The sequence below is a fragment of the Peromyscus eremicus genome, chromosome 1, assembly GCF_949786415.1.
Source record: "Peromyscus eremicus chromosome 1, PerEre_H2_v1, whole genome shotgun sequence".
Lineage (NCBI taxonomy): Eukaryota > Metazoa > Chordata > Mammalia > Rodentia > Cricetidae > Peromyscus > Peromyscus eremicus.
The window spans coordinates 53,082,710-53,106,594 of NC_081416.1; the positions used below are offsets into that span (position 1 = coordinate 53,082,710).

Genomic DNA, 23,885 nt, shown 5'->3' on the forward strand with positions numbered 1-23,885 from the left:
CTTTTACCATGAGTTCCTTTGTCTTAGAAGGGAGATTTGAAATAATTAAAATGAAATGGTCTCTCCTGACTTGCCTTGTAGAATATATGAAAAGGTAATTTAAGATCAGGGTGATAGTATACACCTGTAATCCAAGTACTTAGAGAATGGAGACAGGAGGGTTAGGAGTTCAAAGCACCCTTGGATGCATATCAAAGCCAGCCTGGGCTACATGATACCCTGTGTAAAAAAACAAAAACAACAACAAAACATGGTTGGGCATGGTGGTATACACCTTTAATCCCAGCACTTGGGAAGCAGAAGCAGATAGAAGATAGATCTCTATGCGTTCTTGGCCAGCCTGGTCTACTTAGTGAAACCATGTCACAAAATCAAAACCAACAGTAAAAACAAATGTTACGTGATTTAAAAAATATTTATTTGTATGTTTATATGTGTGCCTTTATGGGTTTATGTGCACCACTTGCATGCAGGTGCTGGTAGAGGCCAGAGGGCATCAGATCCTCTGGAACTGGAGTTACAGGAGGGTTCTGAGACCTGATCCAGGTCCTCTGGGAAAAAAGTAAGTGTTCTTAATTAATGAACCATGTCTCCAGCCTGTTATGTTTTCTTTTTCTTTCTTCCTTCCTTCCTTCCTTCCTTTTTTTCAATTTTTAAAAACCTTTTGTGTGTATGGGTGTTTTGCCTATATGTAGGTCTGTGCAATCGTATGTCCAGTGGAGGCCAGAAGGTATCATACCACTGGAACTGGAGTTACGAACAGTTGTTAGCCACCATATGGGTGCTGGAAACATGGATATCGGTCCTCTAGAAGAGCAACCAGTGCTCCCTCTTGACTTCTGAACCATCTCTCCAACTCATACATATCTATCTTAATTACATTTTTATTTAGTTTATTAGGGTATCATGCCCATGGAAGCCAGAGGACAATGTTTTAGACTTGGTTCTCTCACTATGTGGGTCCCCAGGATCAAACTCAGGTCCATTAAGCCATTTTGCCGGCCTCTGTTATGTGATCCCACACCCCAAGATCACACAAGCATTTTCTCAGGACAGAGCTGTATCCTAAAGGTGCATGTCTGTGTGCCTGTCCACTGTCAAGTTTCATGGACCCTGACCTGGTGCCTCCCAGGCCTTTTGGAGCAATAAGGGGACTGAATTTGAGGATGTCGGATATATATCTAGAAGCCATGACAGTCGAAAGATGGCAGGTGTGCAAAGCAGGAGACAGGTAATAGGGTGACAACACATTTGGCAGTTGACATATGTTGATAGAAAGGAATGATAAGGTGGGTTTTATGAGCTAAGAGACAAACATGCAGATGGGAAGTTGCATTAGGATCAAAAGACACCAATCACAGGAACAGCTAATAGTAGTATTTTCTAAGAAGTCAATCACAGGTACAGGTGACCCACACCTGTTCAAGGTTTGAAAATAAACGAAAACTGACGGAAAGAAACGAAGAGATAGACTGTTAACCTCGGTAGGTCTCGGGTGTTGCCGGAAATGGCTGACTACCGCCCGGGCTGAGCAACGGAACGGGGGCGTGGCCGGTTTAGCACACGCGGAGACTCTTCGGGTGTTTCCGGAAACTACCGAAAGCCAGCTCCAAGTGGGCGGAGAAAGGCCGGTAGGCGTGGCTGTTGGTTGGCTCTGGAGGTGAGGAGAGTCTCTTCGTGGATTTCCGTAAACAGAGCCGAAGCTTGGTCTTCGGAATCGAGGAGGTGCGCGCGTCCCCGGGGATTACCTTCTTCGGTAGTTTCCGGAATGCACCCATAGTCTGGGCCGAGAGGAGAAGGCTCGTCCCCCTCCCGTTCCTAGTTGTTTCGGATGTTTCCGGCTCTTGCCGGCGGAAAGAGCCGAGGGCTGGCGGTGGTGGCGGCCATGTTGGGAGCAGCAGGTCCGGCGGCGGCTGCCTGTGTGCCGGGCGCGGAGCAGTGCGGCTGAGGGCAGGGGAGGAGCGAGGCAGGCGGCCGGCTGCGGCGGCAGAGAGTAGGCGGAGCGGCGCAGCCGGGCCGAAAGGCGGCACAGCCCAGCCGGGGGTCGGGGGGGTGCGGTCCGGAGCCGCTCGGAGCCGGCGAGGCCTAGCCCGAGCGGCGCATCCCCGGGCTGGCGTGAGCGATCGCCCGGCCTCCCCGCACCCCCGGCCGGGGCCCATGCAGCGGGTGCTCCTGCTGTGAGAAGCCCCGCCCGGCCGGGCTCCAAGCCTTCCCTTTCCTCCCTTCCTCCAAGCTCGGTTCCCTCCCCTGAGATACCGGCGCCATGTCCAGCGCTCGGACCCCCCTACCCACGCTGAACGAAAGGGACACGGAGCAGGTAAGGAGCCCTTAGGGCTCCCCCAATTCTGTGGCTGGGCCCCTGCACCTTGCGGAGCCTCCTCCCTCTGCTCTCCTCGTGCTCCTACTGCCTTCTGCAAGCCTAGGCTGTCCTGTCATCTGGCCCCGGGCTCTAGCCCCGCACATCCCTCTTCCGAGTCCTGACCTGGGACCCCACCTCGTCCTGACTGAGCTGCACACTTGTATCTCTGCCAAACGCCCCTTGTCTCTCACCGCTCTCCTGCGTTCTTCCGTGCTATCTCCCCAGCTTCCCCTTCTCTTCCCTTTTCTCTCAGGGGCCTTTCTGGTCTTCCTCCACCCACGCTTAAAGCAGCCACCTTCCTGCTCCTCGAATAACACCCCACGATTTGTGGCGGATTGTTGCCCACCTCTTCCTGCATCTCTCTAGCCTTGCATCCCCTCTGCCCGCACCGGCTCTCCCAGTCCAAGGTTTTCTCCCTCAAGGGTCCTTGCCCCGGAGTGTGTTCTCGGTCCCTATCTCCTTTCACTTTCCCAGCTTTTTCTATCCTCCTTTCCTGTTCCAAATTGGGCTCTCCCTGTTGCTTGCAACCCACCAGCTCCACCCTCGTCACCTTTCCAAATCGTTCGCCTACTCTTTGCTCATCACTTTCCCTTCTTTTCGGCAGGAGCTCCCTGGCTCCTGGCACTGGCATGTGTCGCTTCCGTGTTTCCCATACAGCTGTCATGCGCATAGTTTTCCCACAGGTTGCCTTTGGGGTTCCAGCCACCGCTCCCTTCAGAGTCTTTGGATCGGTCCTGTTCCTTCCCCCTGGGGTTTGACATTTAAGTTCCTGGGCCTGCTGTCCGAATGGTCTCCCAGATTGTCCCTGGGCTCTCTCCATCATGGGAAAGACAGTGTTTCAGCCTGGCTGTATTAACATAACCTGTTGCTCAGTCTTTCGCGGACTGCATCAGCGGCATCAGTCCCTGCGTTACTGCCTACTTACACTGCACCACAAATTAGGATACTGACTCTCTCTCCACGCCGGTGCCGTCACTTCTCATCGTATCATAGTATCTTCCTCCTTTGCTACTTCCTGTTGCTCAACCTCCCCCCATCTTTCTTTCTGTATACCTCTTAATTAGTGCTGTTTTCCATGTCCACATGGGCCTCCTGCCCTCTTCATGTTTATTTGCACCTCTTAGGCTCTGTTCGTTCCCTCCCTATTGGCTAGTCCTTGCCGTTCCCAGGGTGCATGCTAGCTGCTTATGCTGCAGGTCAGCCGCTGGCCCTATACTTTCCCTTTCATCCTGGCAATCACTGCTATTTGTCACCCAAGTCTTTGCCTTTTCTGTGTTATCCTCTCCCCTCTGAGCTGAGGCGTCCACTTTCCACTGCTCCCCTTTGTTACACTGTCTCTTGTGTCCTTTGCTGCCTGCTTTTTGGACAGTCCCTTGCCTGTCATACATTTCTGAGTGAATTTTGGTAAACACAAACTTGTGTTGAAAAAGGAGCATACTTTGCCTCCAGCACCCTTTGTGTTTCCCTCTTGTTCCTGTTGGTTTTTGTAGCCAGGTAGGATAGAGCTGCTGCTGTATTTGCTTAGCATTAACTTCCTTCTTTGAAAAGCCTTCTTTATCTCTTAACTGTACTTTTCTGCCTTGTTACCCTCTTGCTGTCTGATACCTGGGCACTTAGAAACTAAAGAGGCATCAGGACAGAGTTTTCTGCTGTCATGGTAGATCCGTACTACCCTATGGACTGTTTGCTTTTGGGGCAAAGCAGGGCTTGAGAGGGAGGGGTGGCTGATTGATTTCATCACTGGGCTTGGCAGCTGGTCCTGCCTGGGACAGAGGTCTTTGGAAATTGAGGAGCTTGCCAGTTGCATCTCTCCTGGGAAACACTTTCTCTAAGCTCTTGTGAGGTTGCTCTGTACATCCCCTTTCCTCTTACCTTTATTTTAGTAGGTAGACCTTCCCTAACTGGAGAACTTTCCCAGATGGTTGCTTATGAGCAGGGAGGAGGAGGCCAAGTGACTGACTGGCATCTTCAGGCATTTGGGGAGTGGTTGGCCTGCCTGTTCCTCAGAGAGCCAGAGAGGCTCTGGGGGCATTGTGTTGAGCAGAGAGTGGCCTCAGTGTGGTTTCTTTGTGCTGTTTATTAAATATAAATGCATTATTGGTCCACTTGCTCTTTTTCTTGTTACATGTGCTAGAATGTGTTTCACATGTTGTTGGATCATATAGTTTGGATTTGGTGCATGTACACTGATTGCAGGAGAGTGATAATCAGTGACCAGCTTGCCTGTGAGCTGCTCGGGGATAACTTAGGCCAGAGCAGAGGTTGCATTGTCATCCTGCTCATCTTTGCCTCGATTCTTCATGAACTTAGCTGTATTGAGCCAGTTCCTGGTTCTCCACTCAGTGTCAGCTTTATATTCTTCCTCCTCTGAGTGGAAACTTGGACTTGAAAAAGCTAAATGCACACCTGTTACAGGTGCCTAGCTGTTTCTTTTTGTTTCTAGTGCTGCTGAGGATTGGATCAGGGCTGTGCTCCTGACTGACAAATGCTCTATACTGAGTGGCATCCCCAGCCCAACCCTGTATTCTTTAGAAAAAGAAAAAAGACAAGAGACAGCTCCTCAAGCATTCAACTTCTGTAGAGTAGACCCTGCTACCAGGTGAAACTGAGTACCCTCCCCTCAATCCTATTGCAAATGGTAAAACCATTGTGGAAGCTCAACCATTGTAGTAGCCGTGGTGTTAGGAAATAGAAGGCAAGGAATTGGTTGGGCAGGTCCCTCTCCACTGTCACCTTGTTTAGATTTAAATTATTTAAACTGGTTTTACCAGAGAACAGGTAAACAAACTCCAGCTGACGGTTCCAGTATCTTCTTGTGCCTTTTCTCCCCCTTTCTTTAAAACTGGCTGATACGCTGTTTCTAGGAGCTCTTTGACCACATCTGAAACACACACAGAACATGCTGAAGCATAAAAATAAACCTTATGTTGCAGGAGATCGCCTGTTTGCTGTCAACCCTGTTTCTAACAGTGGAAGTAGGAGATAAAAGACAGCCAAGCTCTATCTTGAAGATAATTTTGGTGACACCTGATTTTAGATGTGCATTTTCTATCATAGTAGCTTCCTTTTGCAGGACTGTGACCTGGGGCTAGTAGTTTTGGGGTTTCTTAAGTCTGAGCTGAGCTTTCTGTGAGCTGCTTTTCCAAATGGCTCTGCTGGCCTGGAGGCTTGGCAGCCTTGAAAGCAATCAGCAAGATGACTGTTTGTCTTCCAGCCAGCAGCAGCCTTAATAGTCAAATGTGGAGAAGGGTACAACTTCCAGAGTCCACCTGCCCGTGCTAGAGCTTTCCCTAATCCCTGGGGGGAAGGGACACATGGCTTCAGACCCTGGAATCAGAGGGTACCTGATAGAAAACAGGAGCCTTTTGCTACCCATCAGTCAGATGATAGTGCTGCCCCAACCCTTCTAGAGAGTGGGTGGCAGAATATATTCTCAAGGAAGAGGAGTTTGGGAGACTGATGAGGAAGGCAAATCTAAGTTACAGAATCCTTTAAAAACATACTGCTGAAGGCTGGTGAAATGGCCTAGTGGGTAAGGGCACTTGCCACCAAGCCTGATGACCTGAGTTGGATCCCTGAGATTCATATACTTGGTGGAAGAAGTGAACACACTCTGGCAAGATGACTTCTGACTTCCATACACACATGCTTGTTCTCTCTCTCTCTCTCTCTCTCTCTCTCTCTCTCTCTCTCTCTCTTTCTCTCTTTCACTCACACACACACTAAATAAATATAATAATAATAATTTATAAAATGACAACAAAAGAGCCTCTTACCCAGCCATTTGTGGGGGCATGGAACCCCAGGTACTCTGGAGGCTGAGGCAGGAGAGTCACAAGTTCAAGATCTTTCTGAGTTACAGGATAAATTCAAGGTTAGCAACTTAGTGAGACCCTGTCTCTCAAAATCCAAAGTAAAGAAGACTGGAGATGTAGTTTAGTGGTGTAGCATTTGCCCAGCGTCCACAAGGCTGAAGGTTCAATCTCCATTGAGGTGGGTGTGAGGATGGTTTTGGGGTAACAAGTCATTCCATATACACATTGTGAGATTCCAGCTTCCTTTTTGGCTAACACTGGACCAAATACTACATTTTTGAGGATGTGGGATTTTGTGATTTGACTCTTGATGGTGGGGCTTCTTGATGGGGCTTCTGTCTTGTGGGTGAGGATGCTGCTGGGCCTTAGGGATGGAGACAGTGACATTATATCCTTTGACTTGAAAAGTAACTCTATAGTGAATTACAATAATGCTTCTCCATTCTGTGGATTTGGGGAGCTAGCTAAACAGATGGTACAAGTAAGTGGTTCATAGTTGGTCTCCTTCAGATTGAAATCAAGTTTCCATAGGGATAGCTGTGTCTTTCAGACTGTGACCACAGCCTGGGCTGGGAATCTCGAGCATACATATCTGAGGCAGAGTTGCTATCCGTGAGGTAGAAAGAGGTGGATGGATGATCTTGTTTACCTGAGAGGTTTGCATGGTGAGATTTCTCAGGGGTCAGCATTTTTCTGGCTAGACTGTTTTTGGACAGAACAGCATGATTCTCAGTGGGCATTTGACTAGGACTAACCTAGGCCTTCACGAACTGGTTCTCATGGAGCACTTAGCCACCTAGCTGGCATTTCTCATCCCCCAGGAGCTTCCATGGTATTCCTACATATGTATTATGTTGGCTTGAATGAATATTTTATGGTTATAGTGCAGTCAGGCCTCAGACTTTGTGGCACATTACTGACAAGTGGGATGGGGGTTGGGCGCCACCTTTGGCCCCATGATAGTGTCTGTGCTAAATGGACTCGCCCGGCAGCACTTTGAAGCCCATTAATGGAGTGGGATGTAGTAACTTCAGCAGATGGAAAGGGCCAGAAGGCTGGTCATCTTCTTTCTCTTAGGCTGCCTGATAAAGATTGCTGCTGCTGTACCCAGGCCCAGATTTAGTCGCTTCCCTATGCTTGGTTAAGTCGTGGGCCCAGCTGCCTGGCCTCTGTTCTGAGGGGTGTATGTGAAGGCTTTGGTTTGTTCTCTTCTAGCTATGCTGCTGCTGCCAGGTTTGATGCTTTCTTATCAAAGCAAAAACTCAGAGTAATATTGGAAAGGGTGGTGTTTCAACCTGGCCCTTCCTTGGAATCTCAGCAAGATGACAAACAGGATAGGTGACCAAGTTTCCTTCTCTTCATGGGAGGGAGATTCCAGTATTTGTACGTTTTGCACTTGAAGCTTGGGTTCTCTCTAGGCTTTCTCCAAGCCTTCATCAAACATGATTGTGAGTCATTGAGATGTTAGCAGTGTGCTTTCCCCTTCTGTTTCAGCACAAGGAAGAATAAGCCTTTACAACCCTCCTGGGGGAGGAACTCAGCCTTTCCCGTGCTGCCACTGGAGGCTTCAGGCTATCCCTGCTTACCCAGCACAATGGCACTGTGGGACCACAGCTTCTTGGGATACCCTTGAATACCACTGAACACCCTTCTTTTGTCTTTTTAATTAAAAAATTATTATTATAGCCAGGCATGGTGGCACACACCTTCAAGTCCAGCAGAGACAGGTGGATCTTTTGAGAGTTTAAGGTCAGCCTGGTCTACATAGCACGTTCTAGAACTACGTAGAGAGACCCTCTCGAGCAAACAAAAACAAAAATTATTAGTATTTAATGGGGTCTTTTTTCTGATGGGGACTTACTTTTTTTTCAGTTGTATGTGTATATGTGTCTGTCTGCATATTTGTCTGTGTACCACCTGCATGCCTGGTGCCTAAAGAGGGCAGAAGAGGACATTGGGTCCTTTGTGGGACTGAAGTTAGAGGTGGTTATAGGCCACCATGTGGGTGCTGGGAATGGATCCTTCATCCTCTGGAAGGGCAGCAAATGCTCCTAACCTCTGAGCCATCTCTTCAATATCTCCCCCCGCCACCGCCCCTTTTTTTTATTTTTATTTTTTGAAACAGGTTCTCACTATATATCTCTGGCTGGTGGCCTGGAACTCAGAGAGCTCCACCTGCCTCTGCCTCCTGAGAGCTGGGATTAAAGGCGTGCGCCACCACAACCTAGCCCCACACTCTATTATTTTTAAATTTTATGTGTATGTATGTGTCTCTCTGTGGGGTTGTGTGCAGGTGCTGTAGGAGGCTGGAGGCATCAGATACTTAGACTGGAGTTGCAGGCAGATTTTTTGGTTTTGTTTGTTTTTTATTTTCAAGACAGGATTTCCCTGTGTAGCTCTAGCTATCCTGGAACGCACTCTGTAGACCAGGCTGGCCTTGAACTCAGAGATCCATCTGCCTCTGATTCCAGAGTGCTGTGGTTAAAGGCATGTGCCACCACTGTGTAGCTACAGGCAGTTGTGATGAGAGTCAACCCAGGTCCTCTGGAAGAGCAGTATGTGCTCTGAGCCATCTTTCCAGCTCCCTGCCATTGCTTTTAGACTGGGACGGAACCACCAGTTTTGAAACAATACCAAAAGAATCTGGCCTTGGTTTCCAGTTATCTCTTAGAAAGCGGGGGCTTCCCTGTTGCTTGCCCTACTCAGTGCCCTAGCTCCTCCTTTTGGGGTGCACATGGACTGGATCCCTTCATCTGCATGTCTGTTTGTCTGACATGCTGATAGTTCATTGGTGTCTGTAGGTTCTTTCCATAGGTGTCTTGTCTTTGGGTTTGTACTCACCTTTACTTTTAGATACCACTTAACATTTCTCATCTGCAGGGTAAAACCAGCAGAAAAGGTTTCCTCTAGTGTACAATCGTTAAATTGAGGCTTGTGAATCCAAGTGTAAAGCATGGGTGGTAGGAGAGAGGTGGAGATGGATGCTCATACTGCCTTGAGGGTTCTTGGGAGCAGGCAGTTGAGGTAGACATGGAGAAAGAAAGGAAAGAGGTGTATTTAGTGACTGCTCCTAGCCACCCTTTTGGCCTTTTCTTTTCAATGTGAGGTGGGTGGAGCAGGCGCTGGGTTGCTCTGTAGAACCAGTCAAGCTGGTTTTGCGCAGAGCCAGCCTATTTTCCCTTGTCCTCTCTGGGAAGTTGGCAGCACAGAGGTCTGCCTCCAGTAGACTGACTGATCGAGTGAGTTTGGACAACCTCTGTAAACAACCTCCTGCCCTCCGCAAGTGCCCAAAACCAAACGAGCCTGGGAATTGAATCTCCTCCTCTGAAAGGGGGCTTTTTCTCAACCTATGCTGATCCTCAAAGCGACTGGTCTGTTTTATGTACTTTCCCTGGAAGCTCTAAGGTACAACTTCTTTTCTTGGGCCCCTTCCCACTCATTTGCCAGAAAGTCAGACTGGTCAGAAGGAAGAGTTTGGGATGTGTGGTTGGACCTTCTTTTGGGGTGTGGAAGGGAATTGGAATCCAGAACCCTGGCCCTGGGATGTGGACACTAAACTCAGTGACCTCAGACCCTTGGAGTGTGAGCCATGGGACTGCCCCACGCTGCTGGAGGATTAGAGGGCACAGCTCTTGGTCTTTAGCACTTAGCCATTGTCCTCCCCTCTTAAGTTATCTGGATGTCATAGGGAGTCTTTCTCAGGGAGTAGACTTGGTAACCAGAGCTGGGAGGGGGAGCAGGACTGCTCGCCCAGTCTCCTCAAAAGCAGAAAATCTGAGGTATGGAAGTTTGGTAATTTGGTTGAATCTGCTTGCAGACAGCTCCAGCCTGTGGGCTGGCTGCTTCTGTCACTGCCGCGGTGACCTGCTTGTTGTTCTGAGAACTGTTTGCCCAGAGTCCTTCTGTTATTGATACCCCAGCTGCAGGGTGAACGCCCCTCCTCCCACCCTTCACACCTTCCCTTAGTGCCATGTCTTCCACCTCTCCATCTGTGTCACCAAATGCAGTGCTGGGGTCAGTCATGGGCTGTTGCTTGTTACTGAGCTCTCTCACTTTTTCTCTTCCTCTCTCTCCTCCTTCCTCTCCCTCTCCTTTCCTTGCTAGGGATTGAACCCAGGGCCTCCTGTATATTAGGCAAGCACTCTGACCTACATTCCAGCCCTCCACAGGAGTTCAAAATGACTGATTCTCTAGTCACAGGAAGTATGCTCCTTTGGCCTGCTTGATGTAGCATAGCATTGAGGTGAGCTTCTAACAGAGTTAAGACAAGATCCTAGTATACTTTCAGATTCCATAAATGGTTCTGCTATAATTATGAGCAGGTTTTGTAGCTAAAGGTGCACTCCTATGATGCAGCTCTTGGGAGGCCAAGGCAATAGGATTGCAAGTCAAAGGCCAGCCTGGGCTATATAGCAAAATCCTGTCGCTAAAAACCAAACAACAGCTATCTTGTAGGTGTTTTTGTAAGCTATGGGTACACATAAAGTGAGTAGAGGGTGTGTGGGACACTCCATCAGTGTCACTGCTGTTCCAGTCGAACAGCTCAGGACATCCTTATAGCTTAGGTGGCAGAAGGACACATGCTGGAATCTAGTCTGTGCCATTGGCTGAAGAGATCTTGTTCTTCCCAGCATTTCCAGTCACGGACGTCCCACAGGTGTGTTTTCTACCAATTCTAACTTTTTCTTTTAATTAGCTGTCTGGTGTCGCATGGTGGCACACGCCTTTAATCCCAGCACTTGGGAAGCAGAGGCAGGTGGATCTCTTGAGAGTTCAAAGCCAGCCTAGTCTACAGAGTGAGTTCCAAGAGAGTCAGGGCTACACAGAGAAACCCTGTCGCAAAAAAACAAAAAGACCAAAAAATTAGTTAGCTATCTGAAAGAAATAGAGTGCTGTTGGATAGCTTCATGAACTGTGTGAGTGTGTTTGAGCCTGTGTGTGTGTGTGTCTACGTCTACTCAGAGAGGCCAGAAGATGATGTCTAATCTGGAACTGGAGTTACAAGTGATTGTGAGCCACCTGATGTGGGTGCTAGGAACTGAATTCAGGTCCTCTGAAAGAGCAGCTAGTACTTATTTAGATTGATTAATTAGTTAATTCGGTAATTAATTTTAACCAGTGTCTCACTATGTTGCCCCTGGCTGGTCTTGAACTTAGAGATCTGTCTGCTTCTGCCTCCCTAGTGCTGGGATCAAAGTCATGTACCACCATGCCTGTCCCACTTGGTGTAATTTTGAGCCCACTTTAAAAGAAAAAAGAGGCCTAGCCATAGTGGCATGTGCTGATAATCTCTATATCTGGGGAGGCTGAGGGATTGCTATGAGTTTGAGGTCAGCTTGGTCTAAGTGGGCACTTTTTTTTTTTTTTTTAAAGATTTATTTATTTATTATGTATACAGAAGAGGGTGCCAGCTCTCATTACAGATGGTTGTGAGCCATCATGTGGATACTGGGAATTGAACTCAGGATCTCTGGAAGAACAGTCAGTGCTCTTAACCTCTGAGCCATCTCTCCAGCCCCTAAGTGGGCACTTTTATTTAAAAAGATGAGGTTCTATCTCTACAGAGAGGTTCAGACTGGCCTTGAACATGTGATCCTCCAGTGTCAACTTCTCAAGTGCTGGGATTTTATGTATGATTTCCCCCATGCCCTGCAGCTCTTTCAGCTCTTTCTCCCTCTTCTCCCCTTCAGTTTTTTGAGACAGGGTTTCTCTGTGTAACAGCCCTGGCTGTCCTGGAACTCGCTCTGTAGACCAGGTTGGCCTCAACTCACCTGCCTCTGCTTCCAAAGTGCTGGAATTGAAGGTGTGTGACACCACTGTCTGGATCCCTTTTTTTGTTCTTTAAGCTTCAATAGTAGGCAATTTTGATAAAAGGAAAAAAACACTATCAACTGCCTGTCCATATTTCTGTGCCATGATTGGTGGTGGTGGTGGTGAATGTGCAGGCTAATGCATTAATGACTTGAAGGCCACCCCAAAGTTACCAGACCGTAGATTTTATAAGAATTGGGATCCCAGTGTTAAAGGAGTAGTGTGTCCTGTGGTCGTTCCCCTCCCAAGGTTTAACCCTCCATGCAGGGCTTTCCTTTACCACTGTCCTTTTCTCTGTTCACTGAGTGTTAACTCTGGTTACTAGAGAAAGCTCGCTGTTTCTCTTACAGACCACATGGAATTCGGCAGGTAGTTGAGGTTTCATTTTCCTTAGCAAAGCAGCCTTCAAGTGGAGATTCTTGTTACCTCTTCTTTCAAATGCATGAAGGGGCACAGCCTCTCTCAGCTGCCCCTGTGATTTTGTGGACTCTCAATCTTAGGCTGAGATTGTGGTCTACGTTGGTTCATTGTTTATCTTTGTTTCTTGGTGTCTCTGGAGCCTGAATACCTGTACAGAATAGCGAGTTGCTGGGATTTTACATTGAAGCCATGGCCAGGAAGGAAGGTAACAGCATCAATCACTTCAGAGATCATTGGGCAGTTCTTTTGTCTCTATATTTCCTCTTCATACCTCTACCAACTTGTCACATTTCTTATTTATTTATTTATTTATTTATTTATTTATTTATTTATTTATTTATTTATTTATTTAACTGTTTGGTGTGTTTGAACTCTCTCCTTTATCTTGTCCATCAGTTTTCCTATCATTTCAGGTTTTTGTCTCCTTATCCCACTCTTTTTTTCTTGTTTCTTTTTTTGGTTTTCCAAGACAGGGTTTCTCTGTGTAGTTTTGGTGCCTGTCCACTGCATCTCACCCTGTAGATCAGGCTGGCCTCGAACTCAGAGATCCACCTGGCTCTGCCTCCCGAGTGCTGGGATTAAAGGCGTGCGCCACCACCGCCCAGCTCCCACTCTTCTTTACCTGTTTACCTCTCTGAAGAAAGGCTTTTTTTTTTTTTCTTTTAGGCTACAGGTCTTACTATGTACTCCAAGCTGTCCTTAAACTCAAGATCATCTGGCCTAAGCCACTTTGATAGGATTATAGATATGGACCATCTCTCTTGGAGGAGTGAGTGCTGTTTGTGTGTATGTGTGACAATATATGTGTGTGTAATTTTACTTTATGTGTATGGGAATTTGCCTGCATTTGTGACCAAACTACATGTGTGCCTGGTCTCCTTAGAGGCCACAAGACAGAAGAGGCTTTGGAACCCCTGGGACTAGTTACAGATGTTTCTGAGGTGCTAGGAATTGAACCTGAGTCCTTTGGAAGAGCAATCAGTGCTCTTAACCACTGATCCATCTCTCCAACCCTAGAGTTAATGTGTGTATGTGTGCATACAAGCCACAGTGTTTATAGAGGTCAGAGGATAACTTTGAGGAGTCAGTTCTTTCCTTTCACCATGGTTTTGGGGATCAAACTCAGGTTGTCAGTTTTGTTGGCAAATACCTCTCCATTGAGCCATCCCACTAGCCCAGGAAAGAGGCTTTGATAGTCATAGAATCCTGTCCTCTGTCTATTGCTTTGATTTCTGTACAGTTAAAGAATTGCTGATTTACTGTTCTCAGTATAAGGATTGTACCCAAGGCCTTGAGCATTCAGAACACATGCTAGCAGTGAGCCTCATGCCCAGCCCTGGATTTGCTGTTCTAAGAAACAAGTTCTTGCTGGGCATCAGAGCACACACCTATAATACCAACACTTCAGAGGCTGAGGCAGGGGGATTGCAGGCTACATAGCAAGAACCTGTCTCTCAAAAAAAAAAAAAGAAGGAAGGAAGAAAACCAGGCATGTTTGGGACTAAATAAAGAGACCCTATTTCACAAAAGAAAATAGTAATGAAAAATAAATAAAATGAAAAAGAAAAACAAGTTCTTTTGCATGCCTTTGGAGCTCTCTTGCTTAGTAAAATTAGGCCTGTGGACCTGACAACGTTAGGGACTGCATCTTGGTTTCCTTGGTGACAGAGTCCTAAGCCAGTTCTGAGCGTTTCCCTCTGACTTATCAGGAATGCTGTGTTTAGATAGACCCTGTTCTTGTTTTTAATTTTGTTAATCTTGGATAATGCAATGTTGAGTTTGGTTTTCATTGTAGTTTGGAAGTCCTGGGTATTACCTAGATCTCTTCAGATCAAAATTACTTTTATTGTTACATGAGCACAGTACTTGCACCCTCACCGCCACCTCCCCACCCCCGTGTAGTTCTGGCTGTCCTGGAACTCACTCTGTAGACTAGGCTGACCTTAAACTCAACAGAGATCCACCTGCCTCTGCCTTTGGAGTGCTGGGATTAAAGGTGTGGGCCACTCCCCCATCCCCGGCCTCCCCCATCCCCGTTGGCATTTTATTATTATTATTTTTTCTTTTAATGTGTAGAGTTTGTATATGCAGATGTGTGTGTGGTGTGTGCCCATGAACAAGGGCAGAGACCAATGAACACTGGATATTTTGCTCTCACTTGCTTCCTTACTTCCTTGAGACAGGGTCTCTCCTTTGAAGTCCTAAAGCCTGGTGTTTTGGCTAGGTTGGCTGGCCAGCAAACTCTTGGGATCTGCATGTCTCTGTAACCTGTAATAGTACAGTTCTAAACATAGGTAGCCATGTCTGGTTTTTACATGGGTGCCAGGGATCTGAACTCAGGTCCTCAGGCTTATATAGCAGGTGGTCTTACCCACTGAGCTCTATCCCCAGCCCCTGAATTCTTCATTCTCATCTCCTCACTAGTGTGCAGTGGTGTCTTCCGAGGGCTGAATGATGCATGATGACCCGACACTGATGGTTCATGAGAGGTAAAATTCTGTATTCTTGTGTTTTCAAGAGCTTTTAGAGTAATAGTCTCACATATAAATATGGAGTTTTCAGTAATGAACTCAATTTGTTCTTGGAACTTCAATTGTGTCCTTACTAGTCCTGTGTGATTATACTTTTCTACCATTTACCTTGATAGTTTTTTTACCGTGATAATGATTTACCATGAACCAATAGTGAGCTATTACCTAATAAGTCATTATTTTGGAATCTTTATATTTTCTTGACACCTGAGGAAACAACAAGAAATAAAATACAACTTAGGAAACTTACTTATAAAGACATTTGGAAAAACTTCTAATTAGACATTTTAATTTCTAATTTATTTTAGCATTTCATTCTACTTTATCCTAAAGTAGAAGAAAATTTATGTTTCTCCTATACTTAAGGATCAATTGTTGGTTTAAAAAAATTAAATTAGGGCCAATGAGATGGCTTAGTGGGCAAAAACACTTGTCGTTAAGCCTGGCAACCTGAAATTGACTCCTTTCAGGACCCACATGGTAGAAGGAGAGAACCAAGTCTAGAAAGTTGTCTTCTGACTACTAGTTTATGGTGTGCATTCCTCCTTCCTCCCCCGAATAAATAAAAATATAATTAGAATACTTGCTGATTCAACCTATCCATGTAACTCTTATTTAAAGATATTGAGAGAGAAAAAACTACCCAGGATCAGGGTACAGTAGCTGAGTTGGTAGAGTGCCTGCCTGGTGTACACAATGCCCTGGGTTTGATTACCAGCATTCTGTAAACCAAATAGAGGTGGCTTACACCTGTAATCTCAGCTCTTGGGAGATGGAGGGAGGAGGTCCACAGGTTCAAAGTCATCCTCGGCTATAGAGTCAGTTTGAGGCCAACCTGAGATACATGGGGCCCTTTCTCAACATAAATAAAGAATTGCAATAAAAAGAAATGATAATGAAAGCTGTCTTTTCAGCTTTGTAGGCTGTAATAGTGTATTTTATGCAATAGAATATTTTAGTATAGTATTACGGTGCCAGTTAAGCTACAGTGTTGTAGCAAGATCAGTCCTTCAGAGTTTGAAATAAAAGAGGTTGGGTAGTAAGTCCATATTCTGTGTGCTTTAAAAGCCAAATTCTTCAGCTTTTCAAAGAAGAGATGAAAAGTCCTGGGTGTGGTGGTACACTCCTTTGAACACAGAATTTAGGAGTCAGAGGCAGACAAATCTCTTTGAGTTCGAGGCCAACATGCCTGGTCTACAGAGAGAGTTACTGGTCAGCCAGGGCTACACAGAGAAACCATGTCTCGAAAAACCAAAAGGTTCCTGAAACCTGGTATGGTATAGAATAAGTGACCACCTTGCTGTGAGTGGAGAGGCCCCTCCATTACTCAGTCTTGTATAGCTGGCCTGCCTAGAATAGGTGAAAAGTCAGGAGATTTCAGGGCAGTGCTGGCTTCTGTTGTTACTGGAATTTGGCAAGAGATAGCTGCATACGCAAAAGTCAGGTTAATGTCTTATTTGCAGAATTATGTGTGGGTATGTGCACATAAGTGCAGGTATCCTTGGATGCTAGAAGCATCGGATCTCTTGGAGCTGGAGTCACACACAGGTGGTTGTGAGCCACCTTACTTGGGTGCTGGGAACAGAACTTACATCCTATGGCTGAGCTCTCTGCAGCTCCTTATTGCAGAATTTTTCTTTCATCTAACATACAAGCAGATGTACAGAGTACTCAGGGTGCTTCATAGGCACCCACCAATTGTCACAGAGTAGTTTCTCTTGTGTAATTACTCAGCAGCAGACACAGCAGTGCTACACATTTGAAGGCTGAATAACTTTGTTATTGTTTTCTTTTTTGAGACAGGTTATTAGTATGTAGCCCTGGCTGACCTGGGGCTCACTATGTAGACCAGGCTGGCCTTGAACTCAGAGAGCCACCTACCTTTGCCACCCTGGTTCTGGGAATAAAGGTATGCACCACCACACCCAGCACATGGATGACTTTTTGAATCTCATAAGTTACCTGGAACAGCTTAATCTCCGTTCACACTGATGGTATAGACGTAGTGGCAGGGAAAACTACTGGGGTCAAGACAAGCCTCAAGGTAGTAGCACCAAACTGCCAGTGCCCAGAGTGCTCATTTCAGCCACATATTTTCAGCAGGAAGAAAAGCTATCTGCATATGAGAGTGGCCTGGATGAAGAGCTGACAACAAATGATTTTCATTAATTCTTTGACCCTTTAATCCCAGCATTCAAGAAGCAGAAGCAGGTGGATCTCTGTGAGTTCTAGGCTGGCCTGGTCTACATAGCAAGTTCCAGGACAGCTAGCTCACAACTGGGTATAGCTCCAGCTCTGGGGATCTTACATCTCTGTTCTCCTCTGGTACCTGCATTCATATACACATACCCTACACAGGCATACACAAATACATATAATTTAAAATAACTTAAACATTTTTAATGTATATTTTAATGGATAAATGTAAGACATTGAATAAAAATGTGTGTGCATTAGCTGGGTGTGGTGGTGCATGCCTGCAGTCCCAGCACGTGGGAGGTTAAAGCAAGAGGATTGCTATGGAGGCCAGGCTAGGCTACATAGCAAGACCCTGCCTCCAAAATCATATGCATATTATAGGGTAGAGTGTATTTTAGCACATATACGTTATGTAATGATCTGCTCAGGATATTTTTGCTTGTTCAACCCAACCAAACATAGACCTTGTCTCAAAAAAAAAAAATAATAATAATGTCTCTCATATTTTCAGTGATGAAGTGCAAAGTATTCATAAAGCATTACTGTTATATGCCATACTGTGATAGAAAGGCATGTGTGTGATGGAGCTAAACCAGCTACGTGGGTCATTTTAACTTGAAGTAACAACTTATATACAAATTGGTTATTCATACTTCAAAATTCATTTTCTTAGAAATGAATAAAATGAGCTTGTTAAGTTTTCAAACAAATTAAAATTTGGGGTGCGGGATTAGTTTTCTGACAGTTGCTTCAGTGCCACACTCTATCATCATTGGGTACAAGCAGGTCCTGGCTTTCTGGAGACTGAGTATACCTTCCCACTTGCTGAAAAGGTCCAGGCCTTCTGGGCTGAGCCATCTGCGTTTATGGTGCTGCCCCTTCTGCTGCTGCTGCTGCCCCCACCGAGATCGATGCCAAGGACGAGTCAGTCGGGAGTCAGATGAGGGGGTGGGCTTTGCTCTCTTTGACAAATCCCTTCAAAGCAGCCAACTCAGCTGACTTTGAGAAACATGGAAATAAATGCTTACTTCTTAAAAAAAAAAAAAAAAATGAGGTTGGGGTGCCACCAAGCTGGCTCAGCAGCTGTGAACACTTGATGCACTTCCTGAGGACTTGAGTCAGGTTGCCAGCACTCAGTGGCCAGCTTACAACCACTTGTAACTCCAGCTCTGGGGATCCTTGTATTCCGAGGGTAGCTAGACATTTGTGGCATACACATACATACAAACAAAAATAAAAGTAATTTTTTAAAACTTTTCAAGACAGGGTTTCTCTGTGTAGCCCTGGCTGTCCTGGAACTCTTCTGTAGACCAGGCTGCCTCAAACTCAGAGAAATTTGCCTATCTCTGCCTCCTGGGTGCTGAGATTAAAGGTGTACACCACCACCATCTGGCTAAAGGTAAATTAAAAAAAAAAAAAAATCTCAGGGTGGTGACACAAACTTTTAATCCCAGTACTAGGGAAGCAGAGGAAGATGGATAGCTCTGAGATGGAGACCAGCCTAGTCTACAAAGCAAATTTCAGGCTAGCCAGGGCTACATGGTGAGACCCTACTACATACAGAGCAAAAAACAATTTTGGGGGCTGGAGAGATGGCTCAGAGGTTAAGAGCACTGCTTGTTCTTCCAAAGGTCCTGAGTTCAATTCCCAGCAACCACATGGTGGCTCACAACCATCTGTAATGAGATCTGGTGCCCTCTTCTGGCTTGCAGGGATATGTGCAAACAGAACACCGTATACATAATAAATAAATAAATCTTTAAAAAAAAAAAAAAAAAACAATTTTGGAAAATTTGTATTTGTCAGACTTTTTTGATGAGATGGATGATAAAATTAACATGATTTAATGTTGTTAAAACTATTAGCATTTGGAAATTCTACACAATTCAGTATAAGAATATTTTCCAAATTACCAGTTTGTAAACAAAGTGCAGGACAACATGATTTCTTTTTTTCCCTCTGGCTTTTCAAGACAGAGTTTCTCTGTGTAGCCCTGACTGTCCAGGAATTCACTCTGTCGACCAGGCTGGCCTTGAACTCAGAAATCTTGACTGCCTCTGCCTCCGGAGTGCTGGGACTGAAGGCATGCACCACCACATCCGGCTGATAGCATGACTTTTAACTTAGATGTGTACAGAAGTTTCATTGATAAGAGTATTGGACTCATGATACAGATACTGTGATTGTGGGCATGCGTGTGTGTTCGTTCTCAAGCAGGGGTGGGGTGGGGCAGGCTTGAGGATGACCTGCAGGAGTTGGTTCTCTCTGTCTCCCTTTACAGAGGCTCCAAGCGTGAACTCACAGGCCCAGTGACACCCACTGTAGCTGCTGAACCATCTCACTGGCCCATGACTAGCCTTTAAAGCTCTCGCTCAGTGAGTTTTAGTCTAGTCAAAGAAGAAAATATCAGTATTTGGAAGGCTGCTGAATTCCTGTATGTCTATATGAAGTTGGATTTCTTTGCACATTTCATAAAACATTTTGAAACACTGAATGCAAAAATAGATATAAGAAGTCACCTGTCATGAAGCCAAATATATTAAAGGCAGGTTTTGGGTTTGTTTTTTGTTTGTTTGTTTGTTTGTTTGTTTTTATCAAATTTCAGTTGTTTTAGAAAACATGATGTTTTTCTAAAAAGAGTAGGTTGTATAAACATATACTGGGTGAGTAAATACTTTATAAAATGATCTGTCTTCCCTGCAGAGGTAGTATGGGCTTGTGGTCCAACACAGGAAGAGGCTGAGGTGGGGATTACTTGACCTAGAGTCGTGGGGTTCTGTTACTGTGCGGGATGTGAGCTAGTTGCATCCCTTTATATCTTTTTTAGACAGGGTCTTAGTGTTAGGCTTTGTGGATTTTAGGCAAGCACTCCACATTCCTAGCTCTTAAAAATGTATGCTTTTAGAGATTGGAGAGATGATGACTTAGTGCTTAAGAAAGCATGTGAACTGCTCTTGCAAAGGAACCAGGTTCAGTTCCCAGCACCCATGTTGGGTAGCTTACAATTGCATATAACTCCAGCTCCAGGGGATCCCACACCTTTAGTCTCCTCTGGCATCTGTACTCATGGGCACATACCCCAATACAGGCATATATGCATACATATAAAAAAAATTTTTTTTTTTTTTTGAGACAAGGTTTCTCTGTGTAGCCCTGGCTGTCTTGGAACTTGTTCTGCAGACCAGGCTGGCCTCAAACTGGTCTGGCTAATTTTGTTTTTGTTTTTTGTTGGGGGGGGGGTTGTTGTTTTTGTTTTTTGGTTTTGGTTTTGGTTTTTCAAGATAGGGTTTCTTTGTATAGCCTTGGCTATTCTGAAGCTAACTCTGTAGCCCAGGCTGGCCTCAAATTCAGACTCGCCTGCCTCTGCCTCCTGAGTGCTGGGATTAAAGTTGTGGGATGCCATTGCCCAGTTAAAAATCTTTTTAAATGTGTATTTTAATGGATAAATGTAAGACATTGAATAAAAATGTGTGTGCATTAGCTGGGTGTGGTGGTGCATGCCTGCAGTCCCAGTGCGTGGGAGGTTAAAGCAAGAGGATTGCCATGGAGGCCAGGCTAGGCTACATAGCAAGACCCTGCCTCCAAAATCATATGCATATTATAGGGTAGAGTGTATTTTAGCACATATACATTATGTAATGATCTGCTCAGGATATTTTTGGTTGTCCAACTCAAACATTTGTCATTTCTCTGTGATGGGAACATTCACCTCCTAGCCATTTGATTTATAGCATTCAATATTAATCACCCTTCTGTGGAGCAGTGTATCAGAACTTAGTCTTCTGTCTTTTGTATGTTATAATCAGCTCCCATCCACCCTCCCCCATGCTGTTGCAAAGGTTTTGGCTTGGGGCCTTTTGAGTGCTGGAGATTGGATCCAGAACTTTGCACATGCCAGAGAGACACTTTACCACTGAGTAGCACCAGACTTGCCTGTGTGTTTTAGTTGCATATCAGTTCATCAAGTGCACTTCCTGTGGTATAAATTAAATTGGAGTTTAGAAAATATATTTTTCAGAGCTGGGCATATCTCTGTGAGTTCGAGGCCAGTCTGGTCTACAGAGTGAGATCCAGGACAGGCACCAAAACTACACAGAGAAACCTTGTCTCGAAAAAAATAATTTTTAATTAAAAAAAACTATTTTTTAATTAAAAACAATTTCAGCCGGGTGTTGTGGCGAATACCTTTAATCCCAGCACTTAGGAGGCAGAGGCAGGAGAATCTCTGTGAGTTTGAGGCCAGCCTGGTCTACAAAGTGAATTCTAGGACAGGCAGAACTGTTACACAGAGAAACCCTGTCACTACAAACAAACAAAACAAAACAAAAAAGTTTAAAAAAAAAATTTCTGTTTACTGTAGCACGAATCTTAAAAGATCTTATTAATAAAAACAAATCCAGAGCCAGGTATTGGGTGAACGCTGAAAGAACAGAGAGACAGAACAGGCCACAGCCACCTCACCTTGCCAATTCCTCAGCTGATCCTATTTCCTCAGATTGGAAGCCTCTGAGTCCTCATCCAGAATGAATCTCAGCTGACCTGCTGCTAAAAGCCTAAAAGCTTAACCAGCTCTAGTTCCTGGTTTTCACGCCTTATATACCTTTCTCCTTTCTGCCATCACTTCCTAGGATTAAAAGTGCATGTCACGCCGGGCGGTGGTGGCGCACGCCTTTAATCCCAGCACTCGGGAGGCAGAGCCAGGCGGATCTCTGTGAGTTTGAGGCCGGCCTGGGCTACCAAGTGAGTTCCAGGAAAAGGTGCAAAGCTACACAGAGAAACCCTGTCTCGAAAAACAAAACAAAACAACAAAAAAAAAAAAAGTGCATGTCACCATACCTGGCTGTTTCCAGTGTGTCCTTGAACTCACAGAGATCAGAATGGATCTCTGCCTCCCAAGTGACAGGATTAAAGGTGTGTGTGCCACCATTTTCTGGCCTCTATGTCTGTCTAGTGGCTGTTCTGTCCTCTGACCCCAGATAAGTTTATTAGGATGCACAATATATTGGGGGATACAATATATCACCATAGTTTACATATAATTATTTCATTTAAACTTCTTTTCTGTATGTGTACGTATATAATATTTGGGTGTATGTGTGCATGTGGAAGTCAGAGACAAGGTCTCTCACTGGGATGTGGACTCCCAGCTGTAGAAATCCTCCTGTGTGTCTCCATCACGCCTGGCTTTTGTGTTTAGCTGGCCAGCTTATTCCAGAGATCCAATCTCTGCCTCTCATATACTGAGACTGCAGGTGGGTTGCCACATCCATGTGGCATTTGTGTGGGTTCTGGGTATCAGAATTGTGCTCTTCATTCCAGAGCAGCAAGCACTTTACTCTGAGCCATCTAGCTAGCCCCAGTCTTTATTCTTTTAAAGAATGCTGGTCATTTATTTTAGAGACTGTTTCTCAGTTACAATAGTCTGAAATTGAAATTTTTTTATGACCTTGTGCTTCAGCACACTTTTACTATGGTAAAAATCGTAATATAAAATTTATCTTTTAATTATTTTTGGTGGCGTATGCCACCAACGGCTGGCTCATAAAATTTATTTTGATAATCGATTCTTCTAAAATTTTTGTGGCTGGGAGGTGGAGGCACACGTACTGGGGAAGCAGAGGCAGGAGAATCTCTGTGAGTTTGAGGCCAGCCTGGTTTACAGAGCAAGTCCATGACAGCCAAGATTACACAGAGAAACGTTTCTGTCTTGTGTGTGTGGGGGGGTGGAATGTGTATGAGTGTTTTGTCTGCATAAATGTTAATACACCGTGTGTGTCGTCCCCATAGAGGCCAGAAGAGGGTGTCTGATCCTGTGGGGCTGTAGTTAAAGATAGTTGTGAGTTGATATGTAGGTCCTGGGAATTGAACCTGGGTCCTCTGGAAGAGCAGGCACTATTTTCAGCTGCTGAGCCATCTCTCCAGCTCCTTTGTTGTTGTTGTTGTTGTTGTTTTGTTTGTTTTGGTGTTTTGGTTTTTTTGAAACAGGGTTTCTCTGTGTAGCCCTGGATGTCCTGGAACTTTGTAGACCAGGCTGGCCTTGAAGTAGCAGATCCTCCTGCCTCTGACTCTTGAGTGCTGGGATTAAAGGAATGTGCCCACCACCACTCGGTTTGATAATTTTTTTATTTAGTCCTGTGTCATTTAAGTGGATCCACATTGTTATGTAAGTCTATGATTTCTAGAACTTTTTTATCATCTGAAATGGAATCTACTCTTATTAACTAATAGTAATTCCCTTTCTAGTTCTTCCAACCCTGGCAACCTGTATTCCTTTTTTATCCCTATGAATTCTAAATTCCTCATGTGATTGGAATCATATTTGTCCTGTGTCTGGCCGATTTCAAAATGTAATATTTTAGGGTTCATTCATGCTGAAGCTTTACTTCTGATTCAGGTAGTGGTGCTGGGGAAATGGCCTAGAGCCCTTGTTGCTCTTGCAGAGGACCTGGGTTTGATTCCCAGCACCCACATGGTGCTCACAGCCATCCGTAACTCCAGTTCCCGAGAATCCACCTCCCTTTCTTGGCCGCCTCTGGCACCGCATGCATGTGCTGTGTGTACATACATATAAAATAGATAAATCTTAGAAAATAAGAAAGGCCAGTTCGTTCACCTGGGTTTTGGTATGTTGAAAATACTGTTACTGGCCAGGTGCGGTTATGCACACCTTTAATTACAGCACTCTAGGAAGTACAAGTTGGCAAATCTCTGTGAGTTGGAGGCCAGCCTGGTCTACATCGTGAGTTCTAG

At 45.3% G+C, this 23,885-nt stretch overlaps 1 protein-coding gene across 7 annotated transcripts in view; it reads left to right on the plus strand.

The window, feature by feature from the left end:
- The first annotated feature begins 1,686 nt into the window (after positions 1 to 1,686).
- Positions 1,687 to 23,885, plus strand: part of Mark2 (microtubule affinity regulating kinase 2) — a 68,030-nt gene continuing 45,831 nt past the window's right edge. The window contains exon 1 of one of the 7 annotated variants that reach the window (XM_059261776.1): positions 1,687 to 2,317. In XM_059261776.1, coding sequence (XP_059117759.1) covers positions 2,264 to 2,317 — 54 coding nt within the window. In that variant the 5' untranslated portion in view covers positions 1,687 to 2,263. Of the gene's footprint in view, positions 2,318 to 14,839; positions 14,895 to 23,885 lie in introns of those variants that run through there. The other 6 variants (XM_059261743.1, XM_059261793.1, XM_059261770.1 and 3 more) reach the window with 6 other exon arrangements.